The sequence below is a fragment of the Rhinolophus ferrumequinum genome, chromosome 10 (assembly GCF_004115265.2).
Source record: "Rhinolophus ferrumequinum isolate MPI-CBG mRhiFer1 chromosome 10, mRhiFer1_v1.p, whole genome shotgun sequence".
NCBI classification, from domain to species: domain Eukaryota; kingdom Metazoa; phylum Chordata; class Mammalia; order Chiroptera; family Rhinolophidae; genus Rhinolophus; species Rhinolophus ferrumequinum.
This window is the reverse complement of record NC_046293.1, coordinates 46514809-46528956: the sequence shown is the minus strand read 5'-3', so window position 1 is coordinate 46528956 and position 14148 is coordinate 46514809. Positions and strand designations below refer to the sequence as shown.

The 14148-nt window shown below is 37.1% G+C and overlaps 1 protein-coding gene across 3 annotated transcripts in view; it reads right to left on the bottom strand.

The window, feature by feature from the left end:
• TMEM117 (transmembrane protein 117) overlaps positions 1 to 14148 on the bottom strand; it is a 388102-nt gene that overhangs the window by 320689 nt on the left and 53265 nt on the right. For all 3 annotated transcript variants that reach the window (XM_033116086.1, XM_033116087.1, XM_033116089.1), the window contains one exon: positions 2220 to 2352. In XM_033116086.1, coding sequence (XP_032971977.1) covers positions 2220 to 2352 — 133 coding nt within the window. The remainder of the gene's footprint in view (positions 1 to 2219; positions 2353 to 14148) is intronic.

Below are 14148 nucleotides of genomic sequence, written 5' to 3'. Positions count from 1 at the left end.
CCTCCAAGTTTACCATAAAGGGTTCACTAGTTCAAATGACATATGTCATAAAACTTGGTGATACATCTTTTATAAATGGCGATTTGATTTTATGTAGAACTAAACCATTTGTCCCTTGCTTTGGATTTTTATTTAAGGGACCACCATCAAAATCTCTTCTCAGTCAATGATCTTTTTCCAACAAAGATGAGGCATATTGATGAAGTGTTCAATAGTTACATAAAAGTGTGACATGCTGTATTTAGTCTGAGAATAAAAGAGAATCACTTTCGATTTTAGGTTAAGATTGATACACTTGAATTCTAGACTAACTCTTCTCTCATTTCCTGCACAGACCTCCTACTTCTTTCAATTTTCAAATTCAGCGTGAATGATACAAACATAAAGAAAGGCTAAGAAGCACATGTTGATTGAGCAACAGGGTTGACCATCAATCAAATCTGCTAGCCTAAGAGCAGACTTCATTGCTAGAATTCACAACTTAGCTCAACTCCTCTATCATTGTTTAAAATAGAGACTTAATTATAATGTAGCCTTAGACAAGTGACAAAACCTCTCAGTTCCTCAGTTTCTTGATCTGTAACATGGACAGAATAAAAATACCTATTGCATTGGGTCATCGTGAGGTTTAACTGAGACAATTCATGTCTGGTACTGAGAGCTCATGAACTGTTAGCGCTCATTAAGATTGATTTTATTATTAGCGATTGAGTGCTTTACAACATGCTAGGGATTGTCTATTATTGCATTTAATTCATTACCTTGAAATCTGCCTCTTTCCTCAGAATAAGCACTTCTGGGTAGCTTATTCGTGCCCTATTTTTTTGTTTTATTTTTTAAAGCAGACTTGGATGAAAAGTCAACTTCTAAGCAAACGATTATTTTCTACACTACTTAATGTATTATTTCCAGCAACAGCTTAAAAAACAATGTAAGTTTCACACAAGTCCCTTTGCCTTTTGCTTCCATTGATGAAAGTCTGCAGTACCTCTCAGACCTGTGGCTGTGTCCGGTCGTTCCCACAGCACCCTCCCCCATTCCATTATCACAGGCTGAGGCTTATTCTGACTAGCTATGCGTTAGAGTCTGCAAGTTCACCACTTAAAAATAGAACCCATGTAAATGGCATCATTTAAAGCCCAAGAAAGAATTACAGACAAAGCATTTTAATAACTTCCTAAAGCTTGAACATTTGATTGAAAATCATGTTCTTGAATTTACCACTTGTTAATATGGACCAGGGTAAAAGCCTTGTGAAATACCTGCTTTCCCTTTACTATTCATCTCCTTTAATGGTGGGTAGGGGGGAAAGCACAAAATTTTAATTGAGCTCTCCCTCTCAGCATTGAACAGTAGTGGCTAAGATCTATACATAACATCAAAGTAATTGCACTGTAGAACTGGCCGACAACCTCGCCTACATTTAGAAGAAAAGGGTATTACCTAGCTTTCCAGTCTTTTGGAGAGGATAAATCAAAACCTTCCTTACAAATAATTTCAGTGCACCACAAATACCTAAATTGGTTTATTACTGTCACTAATCTAATTCTTAATGCTGTAGACGAAGCCATTCTCCTTATATTCTGCCCATAAAACTTACCAAAAGCAAACCAAGAACTGGAGAAAGTTAAAAAAAAAAATCTACAATCTACTTTGTAGCACTTCTTCATGCCATGGTGATTTGATTAGTGATTTGATAAGTATAGATCACAACCTTGGATTTAATACAGGGTGGCCCACTTTTAAAATGACCCATTTATAACAAAGGTCTGTCTGTTGGAACTGTCAAGAGAGTTAAAAAAAAAAAAATGCCACCAGTATCAAACACTTTTATTTAGCCAGGCATTGCAGAGCAATAGAATTGCAAATCTGGAGACCTTCATCTTAACCCATCTTTACTAATCGTGTGAATATAAACAAGTCGATAAGATTTCCTGATTCTCATACTCTCTGTCACTATAATAAAATTAGTATAGGCCCTCAATCTATCCCCTCCAAGCGGCCCTAAAGAATAAGGAACACAACATAAATATTGTAAAAAGCTTCATGGAGAAAAAACTCGAAATATCGTAGGTAAGAAAAATGCACAGATTACCCCTGTGTAGGGTGGGCTATTTGTAAAGGAGATTTAGGCTACTACAAACTAAAACATTCTCTTTGAATTCTTACGAGTTTCAAACATAACACTCACCACCGTAGAAAGCAAAACTATAACCTACCCCATGTTCCCATCCATTAGAAGAATCGTGTTGTATATGTGGGAAAATATGAAGAGAAAGAGAATTGTGCTGAAGAACATTGTCATCCATGACCCGTGATCCTCTCGAAACATTTTCAACCGGAGCAACTGACCTGCAATGTAAGTATTAGTAGAAATCAGTGTATATCATAACTCAAAATTCATACATCTTTGCTTTGCTCTCACTCTATTCTGAAGTCTTAACTGCCTTATGAGTGAAACCACTATATAATGTCCTTTTGTTCTTTTGTAAACAACCGATCACGGATGAAGTCCAAGACAACCCCTATATCGTCCTGGAGCAAACCATACTACCATGAGAATACAGTATGCAGAGATCGTCCGTTATGCTGGCATGAAAATAAGATGAATTAGAGCACTACCACCTGCTCTTTCCTATTTCATAAACATGTTTTTGATCATTCATCTGAAACTAGTTAAGGCAAATGGTAAAGGCCTCGCATAAACTCCATAAACCCATTCCCAGTTCTGGTCCCACAATAAACCGAGGCAGACCTCACTTACATGAAGATCCAATTGTTGAAGGGCATGAAAACTTAAAAGGAAAAATAAAGTCTGTGTCATACGAGACAGATGACTTAACCTTACTCTTAGCTAAAATATCCGTACCCATAACCAGGCAGGTGCACCAGTGTGTGGGTTGGGGAGGGAAGGTATGTACCCGGGTTACAGAGCTTGGTGTGGTTCCCAACGAAACATAGTTTCCACCCTGAGGCCTAACATTCCATTTACCAAGGCAGATGCTAAAATGAGAAAGAATGTTAAAATGCAAATATTTCAAGGAGGAAAATGTATTAAGATGACTACTAAAGTAAAAATTACTAATATCAGAATTAGTTCAGATAAATGTTTGATATCATGGTAGAGAAGAAAAATAAGGGCATTAGTATCCTCAAAGGTGAGGAAGATTAAAAAACCCTGGGATGAAGGAACAAATGAACACAGGTCACTCTGGCTTTTCCTAAGATAAACTGTCTGTCGTACTTACTAATATCTCCGTTCCTGAGAAAGTGTACCAAATAATGATATGGGAGATGATATACATATAGAAACTACAATTAAAATAGGGTAAGCCTGAAATCTTATAATAGAACTTCTCACTAAAGAAAATATTCTTGTTTTATTGATAATAAGTTAAAGTTATGAAAAAAAATATGTATTTCCATCTGGAAATTACCTCTCTAGAGATAGGCAGTAGCCCTCTTATAGGTTACTGAGCACAGGAGGAAATGGGTTTTTTTTTTGTTTTTTTTTAAGATTTAACTACTAGACTTTCCCTTGTACCTCACTTTTATTCAAATAGCACTTTAGATTTCAATGGGAAACCAGGCTAACGGAAACATTACCCTAGCTAAAACTTTAAATAGAGCAAAAAAAAGGGAGATTTGGTTACATCATCTGGTTTCTTGGCATGCACAAGAAAAGCAAAGGACAAATCTGAAAGTCAGAAGGAATGTGAATTATAACTCAAAGAAGAATGTGGAAAACTTTCTACCCAAGCAAACGATACTAGCACTGCAAATTACAACCTTATTCGATTAATTGAATCAATAATTATGGAAAGCTAGGGAATTGCAAGTCTCCACACAACACATTGACAGGAATATTATAAATAGATATCAAGCACAGAATGCTTCAGAGTAAAAAAACAAATGCTATAGATATCGTAGAGCAAACTGTAAAGAATATTATTTATTCGTTGAACAAATATTTAATGTGTAGTTATTACATGCCAGCCATGGTTCTAGGTGAAGATATAGCTATGAGCAAGGCAGGAAGGTGTTTGAAGTCAATCATCATTTGGGTATATATTGAAAATGTGACCTTATTTTAGACTCATGGGCTCTCTTTGTTCAAAATTCCCTTTGCTTCCAGTCCTTTCAGCTTCAAACCAAGACCTATTTAAAGAATGGTGAAGACCAGCAATTAGAGTCCCTTGAAAATATAAATGTGAATTTCCTTCTTAACATATGCATAGTCAAAAAATTCACTAATGGATATACTTTAAGAGTCAAATAATAATGCTGGCGATTTAAGAGTGCTTTGCAAATAAAACGTGGTGGGTTAACTGCACACTGGCTGAAATAATACAGTTAGTAAAAAGAGAAATGTGACAGTACCAGTTATGCTGTCATTGCCAAGCTCATTGTTTGGCACTAATTTCAGTCATTAAAGTCATTAGCACAAAATGGCAGGTTAACATGGCTTGACATTCACTTGCAGCATACAATAAAAGTGTTGCAATATTTCAGGGCAGAACTGGTGTGACCCAAATATTGAATCAAATCACATCAAACCAAGAACCTCAAAATTACCTGAAGAGGTGATATGAAAAAGTGCTGTCTCTGCTCTGGAAAGTGAACATTGGTTTGCTTGGGACAGCAGTGGTTTATAACTGTTGTCCTGGCATAATTACCAGTAATACCCCTTCCTTTCTTAAGTGGACGGGTTTGGATAATAAATTATATGCCACCTATCCTATAGAGCACAGAATTCAGAATTTTAGAACACTTTCCTTTAGATGAGTTTTAGGAGAAAACTGAATGAAAATAGTCCTTATAGGTCAACAGAAGTAAAAGACAGGACTAAGAGGGATACATTTCTGACAAGGTCATAAATCACTTTTATTTTAATAAGACATATATTTGTAAAGCTGAGTGTATATTTATTAATAGGACATTAGATTTTACTAATACAATCTGTCTTGGACTCTGTGCCCTCAAGCCTTCCAAAAGAAAAATTCTACAAGTAAAATATGGGAAAACACATCTTGTTGACAATGATGCAGTCATCTCTCAGAAGACTTAAGGCCCGAGACTTGGTGTAATTCATTGTCTACTTGTGTGCACCACACCTGTGTATAAACTGTAACGCAATGAGGACCATCTTCTTCACCACTAGCATCTCCTTGGCACTGGGACACAGCATTGTCTTAAATAAACATTTGGTCAACAGATAAAAACATGAAGCAACACACAAACAAATGAACAAGCAATATTCGACTGTGTGACTAAAATCCCTCTATGTTTGTAGATCTGGCTATTACCCTGCGCTCTAAGCCTCCTGGAGTCCATCCGTTCTTTAAAAGCCTCACCTCCTCCTCCTCTTCTCCCAATTAGCCACCTTCTGAGCTCTATTCCCTCCACGTCAGCATGAAACTCTTCTTTCTTTATCAGACTTTCTTTGGCTCAACACCTTTTTTTCCTATGTACCCAATATGTGTCTGATACCTGCCTTGTAAAACCCCAACTCTAAAGCAGAGCTACAATTTGCTTTATCCGATTTCAGTAAACTGCTGTGGAAAAACGTTACACAAGTGGGCCTGTTAAGCCACTACGTAATCAGGAGCCCCAAACTCAGCTGCTACCACAGCGCTGCACACAATACTTTTCCTTTTCCTTGTCAATTCCCTTGCCCATCCTCCTCAGCAAACTTCCAATTTCACACCAAAGTTCCTACTAAGACTCTTTCACTCTCAGAATATGATCTTGGTTCCAACCTCAAAGACATATTGCTGCCACCAAACACGATGTTCTTTCAACTTCAGGCCCACTCACATACATCCACTTATCTACTTTTAGTGCTATCCCTACTTCCTTTTTTTTCTCAGAGGATGCATTGCTGTGCCTGCAAAAGATCCCACCTGTGCCTTTTACAATCATACCTCCCCTCTTCTGGTAGCTTGCTCCATCAGCTATCCTTTTTCTCTTTTGTATTTCCAATCTCTCCTGGTTCTTTTCCCTCTGCCTATAAAGCCTCATAAGCCCATCCTAAAAGCAATGCTTCTTTGACCCCATGTCCTTGAACTACCATCCATTCTCCTTTCCTTCTCATCCAGACTTCCAGAAAGAACACTCTTCATCACCTTCATACACTGAGATCTTACTTGCAATGCAAACACTTTACTAAACTTTTTCCAGCAAATATTAAAGACCCCACCATTGCCAAACCCAGTAGAAATATATTGTCCTTTAACTTACAGGACATCTAGGTTACATCTGGCAAAGCAGTTGTTCACTCTGTCTTTTTGACATTATTTCCTTGGCTTCTCTAACACCAAATACTCTTTTTTCTCGTTTTCTGTTGTCCTGATTACTCTCCATCACCTTTTTGAGCATTTCTTCTTCCATTTGTTCCGTAAATGATATTCCCCATGACCTTTTCAGTCTCTGTCTGTATCGTGTCACTATACGGTCTCATCTACTCTCATGAGTTTAACATCCAGTATTTCCAGCACAGACTTTTCCTTCTGAGCTTCATACTAGAAGAGTCACCTGCCCACTGTCCTCCTGAATGTCCTACTGCCAATTCAACGTTCACAAAAACAAAAACAAATTCAAAATATCCATCTCTTGCTCCAGCATATAAGATACCCATACCTCAAATCTGATTATTCTCATCCCTCAATCCACTCCTACTTCTGACTTTACCATCTCATCATTTTCAAAATAACTCAAGGTTAAGATCCATTCTTGATTTTTTTTTCTTCTTGCACATCTTCCATTTCAATCAACAGTCCTATTATTTTACAAACTTACATCCACAATCTTCTCATAATTTGGGTTCCCATTGTCTCTTAAAGGGATTATTGCAACAACCTAACTGGTGTTCCTTATGTAGCCTTTTCCATCTCAAATCCAACCTCCACCTAGCCAATAGATCTAATTAAAATACAAGTATGATCACATTGCCCCTTCACTTAAAACCTTTCAGCGATCAACCTTCCCCTATAGTATAAAATTCAAGTTTGGAAGGCATTGCTTGATTTGATCCCAGCGTACCTTTCCTCACTCTCACCATTTCCTACCTTTCACTCTAGTTCCATCAATACTAAACAGCTTGCAGTTTCCTATGTTGGTGCTGAAACCTCTGCCTGGGATATTCTTCCTGCCCCATCATTCTATGGATTCCTGTATTTCCTGCAGGTCTCAAAATGCAGGTCAGAAATGATCTCCTCTAGGAAGTCATCTTAATTGTTAAATATTTCATATACTGGAGTTATAGCAAAAGCTTATAGGATAGACTCGGGAGGTAGTAAGTTCCCGTAAGTGTAGACAAGGAGGAATGGCTGCTAGCCAGGTGAAATTTAAAGGGCTGGATTATATGACTTTTATGATCCAGTCCATCTCTAGGACTGGAGGATTTATTTTGTCCGTAAGAGATTGGCTCAAAGTCTGCTAACTCAAAAGACTTTTTAAAAGTTTTAAAAAAGAAATTATCCTTACCCATTAAGAGAAAAAGTAAAAGTGTTCCTTCTTATGCATTATCTGTCATATGACTCTATTATGTAAAATGAACCCAAAGTAACACACTGATAAGATTCTTTAAAGACCAAGTTAATATTTAAGATTTTAAATATTAGAATACCTGACAATACATTTAAGTTATAATTCTTATGTATAAAATAAGAGAATAAAAGATAAAATGAAATTGGATCAGAGCACTTAAAAATTAATCACTTCTAGTCAGACTTAAATAAATACATGAAATATTCAGGACTGATTTGTGTAAATTTATAGTTTATAAGAACTATAAAATTTTTTAAGACTTACTAATTGAAACATGGGAACAGAATAAAAATAACTAAAATAAGAAAAGTATTCCGTGGATGGGACATCAACAAAGAAAGTTGTCTAAACACACCAGAATACCATTAGGAAGCAAAGGATGTGCTGAGACCACAAAGTAGAAATAAAAGTATAATTGTCAAGTGTAAATGGTTACTTTACCTTAATAAAATATTTGCTATGATGATGACAGAGCAAAAGAGTGTTTGTGAAAATAACCTGTAGAGCATGAAAGCCTCAAAATAACTGAATAATTTCAAAGGGCAACCTTTCGGTAGTACATATCACTAATGATATTTTCTTTTGATCTCTATAAGTCACATATGTCATATTTTTACCACGTTTTGTACCGTTTTAGATAGAGTTTTGATGCTTACATTAACAATAAAATAATAGATATGGGTTATTTTCGAAGATCTGTATCTATGCAAACTGAATGAATAACAGTGAATTATAATTTAGATGGTAGAGTTCTTTCATCTGTAAATATAGAGGCAATATTGCTTCCAAGTTTTAATCTATTGAGATTTACAACTCATCTCACAAACAAGCAAAACAAATAAGAAGCCACACCACACTCTGGACAATCAACAAATTGCATTTACAGAAAAGAGGTAAAGATAATACAACCCGTTAGAATTCACAGTATATTTTTGCTTGAAATCCTACTCCTCCTGAATCCACTATTTTATTTAGTTTTTATTTAATAGACACTCATGTAGTGTTATGGTCTCCTAGGCTATACTGCAAGTGTTTTGTTCAAGAGTAACTTGTACAGTCATTATCCTAACCTTTGATGGCTATAATTTAATATTTCTATAGTATAAATCGCTTTCCCAGCCTGAGTATCACATCACAACTGTATTTCTCTATGACTTAATCACTGTTGAATATTACTGACATTTATTTTTCTGTATATGAGGACATAAAAATCTGTGGTTAGAATATTGGTATATTTCTCCATACTTTTAATTCAAAGAACTATCTGTCCTCAGTGCAGTTACATGACTACACAAAATGAAACTGAACATTGTATAGTATGCTAACTTGAAATTACGACAGAAAAATTATCTTATAAATTTTTACTTAATCAGGTATGCAAACCGGCAGTTTCAGAGAGAAAATCTTTCCCAATATAATCTCATTTGAGTTAGACTCTTGTACATTCTTGGAAATAGTTATTTGTAGTGCCTGGGGGAAATAATAACTCATGATGCGTTGATGGTGAAGAATGTTGATATTGTAACAAGCTAGATGCCACTGTGGTTTATCATTAACATATAAGACAAAACAGGGACATCTACTGCAGGAGCCCTCTGGGAACCCGTGCCACATCTATGGAACTGCCAATGTGTGACCAGGTACTACCCTAGTTGGCACATCAAATATATGAAGAAATCATTTTTAGATCCCAGTTAAATGCAAAGTTATTACCCGAAATCTCAACTGTTCCTTTGATGAAATATGTTGGGATCAAGCCATTATAACTTGTCTTAACATTTTTTTTTCTAATCATCAGCTTATCACAGAGGACTACCACTGCTAGGGGGAATGGCTATTCCCTCGTCCAAGTCCTTCCAGGGAGAAGCGACTTTCCTGATTGATCGTTTTGGAATAAGAAAATTGGCATGTGTAGCTTAGCACCTTTTCTCGAGAAAGCAAGTCTCTCCTGGAGAGCACCCCAAAATCTGCCTCTGCTTCTCCAGGGGAGGGGTGTCAGTGCAGTACCGCCTGGGGTTGGGGAAGTCTACTTTATTCAGGAGTTCAGTATTAGGAAGTCCCCTTGCCTGAAGATACAAGCCACATTCTCAGTTCATAGTCTTCCACAACAGAGGTATTTTGGCCACCATCTGCTTTATTTTTATCTTATTTCTTAATTGACTCGAAACTTGGTTAGAGAAGAGGGGTGCTTCTTATTGAGCCTTCTAAAGGACTTAAAAACATCAGTGAGGAGAACAACCAAGCATTCTACAAAAAGACAAAATACAACCACCCAGACACTAACCAGCATTTTCATGTGCTCCAACTTTTGTACTTATACAAACTACCTCGATTGTTTGAAGTCACAATAAAGAGATTCCAAGAAATTAGGCAAAGGTAAGGTTAACAAATTAACATGGCTTGACCAAGAAACTCTCAAAGCAAAGGCGATTTTCAAACCAAGTGGAACATAATAATAAATAAGATGATGTTATGATAATGTAAATTCACTAAATTGATCATCTTATTGTAATGCCTTTGCCTTACATAACAACACAGACATTTAAATCATTAAGCATAACTAAAACAAAAGCACAAATGAGGACTCAATAAGAAAACTGTCATAAAAAAAACAAGCAATACTATAGGGTTCAAATGAGGAAAGATCACATTATTTTAACAGAATCAATAAAGGCATTATTAAATAAAAGATGGAGAGGTGGGTAGGCTTATTATAACTAGAGTCAAGACTCAGCTTACAGAGGACAACACGAGTAAAAGTGCAGATGTGAAAAGCACAATATAGATCGAGGACTAACAAAAAGCAAAAATGTAATTGAAGTATGAAATACAGAAGCAGACTCTAAGAGCGAAATACACAGAGGTAGGGTGGGGTCAGATTCCTGAAGACTTCAAATATCTGGCTAAATATTAGAGTTCATTTCAAACACAGTGAATAATTAGGTTTCCAAGCAGAGAAGAGGCTCTCTGAATTTTGCTTTAGGAGATAAATTTATTCAAAGTTATCCACATAGTAAAGAATGGACTTTAAAATGTTACTGAAATATCACAGTAAAAAGCACTCTAGGTTTGAACTGGTATTATGCCAAAAAGAGCGGGGGCAGGGAGACAGAAGAGGTGCAAAAACATTTAAGGGATAAAATCTATAAAATTTGATAACTGATAGCCTGTTGAGGATAAGGGAGAGAGAGGTCAGAGAATGGATTCAGCGTTTCAAACGCAGGAAAATGGGAAATGATATGGCAGTAAGAGAAAAGGGGAAGACGCAGAGACTGACTGCTGGGGTAGGGGGTGCTGTGGAGGGAAAGAATCATAGATTGAATCTGGAGTCCCTGTCAAATATCAGAATGGAGAGGTCCTAAGAGAGATGGAAATATCATGAGTGATATGGGGCCTAGAGATATAAACTTGCCTGCACCAACCGAGAGTTAATCAGTGAATTCTTAAGGGTAAGTAAAGTCACCAAAAGAGAGCATTAAAGTGAGGAGATAAGAAGGGTATAGACAGAAGGGCTAGAAACACACACCAGTGTTTTTGAACTATAGAAGCAGGTATCTCATGAGGTTCACTTACTATCTGTAGGAAACTGGAAGTTAAAGAACCAGTTAAAAAGACCAAAAAGAAGCAGATATAGTGATAATGTTCCTCGTGGAAATCAAATAAGAACACTTCAAGGACAGTACATGTAATAGTATCACACTGTACAGAGATGAAAGAGAATGAAGACAGGAAAAAGAGGATTTGGTGTGTAGATGGTCAACTGAGATTGAAAGAGGCATTTTCAGAAGCGTGGTGAGAATGCTAAAGTGGTTTTGAGTGTTGGTTGAGACAGACAGCTGTGGAACTCGGTAGAATGTAGGATAATTCCTAGTATTCAGGAGGCAGGCATAGAGCTAAGGGAAACAAGACCCACTTGAGGCATTGTCAGCAAACATCAAATTAGTTTGGAAGGAAGGAAGGGAGGGAGGGAGGGAGGTTCAAAGAAAAGGTTCAGAGCCCAGAAAGCATCTATCTTAAAAAATAAAATCAGAAGTAGCTTCTAACTGATTAACTACTCAGCTATACAAAGCTGCCCAAAAGGATGAGCATGGTGAAATAACCTTTTGTTTAGGCAAAAGGTTATTAATTCTCAGGTGAGGTTGTTGTTGAAAACCTTGCTGTTAACCTTTGCAAGAATCTGGTGATAAGTTCAAAAAGAGGAGTCCAAAAAGTATTCAGAATCCCTGCAAGAGATGTTCTAAAAATGGAACAAAAAAATATAATTGCTGATGACATGAAAATAACCGTCAACTTTAATCGGATTACACCAGATGGAACCTGCAGAGACAAACAGGGCACTGTGGCTCATTACATAAAAAAGGAAATGTTCCAGGCGAGGACAGAATGATGTCCCTGTAACAGCCGTAATCACAGCACTCTGCCGGGAGTCCTGCGGCCGCGTGTAGGCAATATTTTTGTCAAATAATGTGTGTCTGACAGTTATGGTCCATCACAGGCTGTGTCCTTGATGATAAGAGTGTTTTGGTGAAACAGAAATAGAAACAGAAGGATTTTCCTACCCACTAGAGAAGAACACTAAAATATCAATCTGACAAACTGGTGAAGATGACTCAATGCCACAGACCAGGCAACTGGAACAGAGAACAGAACACCATCTAGATATCGGAACAGACATCTAAATCCACCGCAACCAGCCAATGTCTTACAGGATGAGCTAAGTCTATACAACTAGATGATAGGACACGAGCATTGCCGAGATCACTCACTCCAGCTCCAACATTCTATGAGTTTATAAATCCTCAAAAAAATGTTTGCTTTACGCCTGTCTAAAAGGAACCTACAATTGGAAATGAGTAAAATGGTTTGAAAATTCAGGTGAGAATTACAAACGTCCTCCTTTTATTTTAGCCCAAGAACTTCAAAAGAAAAATAAATTAAGCTAAAAACTATACACGTATGTTTATAATAAGCATAATGAGTAAGGGTAAGGGCTTGGGAGACAACCAAGGTTTAGCTACTACCTTTGGTTCCACATACGCCAAATGACAGTGACAATAGTAACCATGCCATAAGACTGTCATTCGGATTCCATTGTAATATAAATAAATCACTTACTCAAGTGCCTGACACGTGGCATGCACTCAAGGTGAGCTACGATTATTATTATTATTAATCATTTGATGTTTGTATCAATGAATCAGATTTGATCTCTGCTTGCAACTCATCATATCTACAACTGGGCATAAAAGGTTTTAACTAAATGGTGTCAGATAATCTGAATATGCTCTAGGAGGCTGTGAACTTAATATGGAACTAATTGTAGCAGGAAACAAGGCGGGAGCACTGGGAGGAGTAGCAAGGGGAGCAGCCTCTAACACTAAGATTGTACGATCAGAAAAGAAGCCTACAACTACTTCAAGCCAAAATGAAATCAGAAGGAGCCAGAGGCTCTGACCAGTGTATCTACCTGGCTTAGGGTTTAGCCCTTTCACCCCTAGCAAACACACGAGTCCTGTGACGGAGTAGGAAAGCTGCAATAGATAACTTTCGATATTTCAGTCCTAGTTGCTAAACAGAGAGCACCATCAGAACCCAGGAGTTGCATATTCCAGCAGCAGTAATGCAATGACACTTCATTGTCTTTCTGACAATGTAGAAAGATTTATGGGCTAAGATGTTCACATTGGAGTGATGTAAATAGTAAAATAAAGGCAGCATCCTATGAACGTCCTCAACGTTCCACCAAATACCATGGTACCTAAGGTGACAAAATCATGCAACCATTAATATGTATTTATAAATGATATTAAATGAGCTGAAAGGCATGGGTTTATGATAAATATTGAAGACACAGTGTAAGTGCATGCTTTATAAATTCATATTCTTAAGAAAACATGTCAAAATATTAACAGTGGTGGTCTGTAAAGGATTTTTCTTCTTCGTACCTTGCTCCGTTTTCTAAATTCTACACAATGTTCTTGTTTTAGCTTAATAATTTAAGGAATAGTTTTTAAGAAAACAAAGAGATTAGCATGGTTAGCATTAAGTCACTGAACATATTTGTTCATGAAGAGCAAACAGTTGGAAGAGGGAATCCCTCTCCTTTCTCCACTCTATTTCCTCCCTATACCTTTCTCTTTCCATGCTTTCCCTCTTCAGATGACCAAAGAGAGCAGCATGATCACGTTGCCCCAAAATATAGCTCGGAGAGCAGAATGAGTTAGCAGAGGCTGAAAATGCCAATGGCAGGGACTGTGTCTCTTTTGTTCTCCACTGAATGCCTAGCACAATGCTTGGCACACAGTAAGAGCTCCATATTTATTCACAAAATGAATGAATGAATTCATTCAATCATTGTATCAGATGTAGAGTAAGGATAAAGAAGAAGAAAATGTGATCACAATCTAGAGGAAGAATGAAGAGTGTCTTCATGAGCATTAAGATTCTTAGAAGACCTGAGGTCTGAGAAGGGGATAAGTACAGACGGAGAGCAAGAGGAGCAAAACCAAAGCAGAATCAGAGTAAGTTTACTTAGTTTTTTCTCCCTAAATGTTGCTACTGTGTTTCCCCGAAAATAAGACCTAGCCAGACAATCAGTTC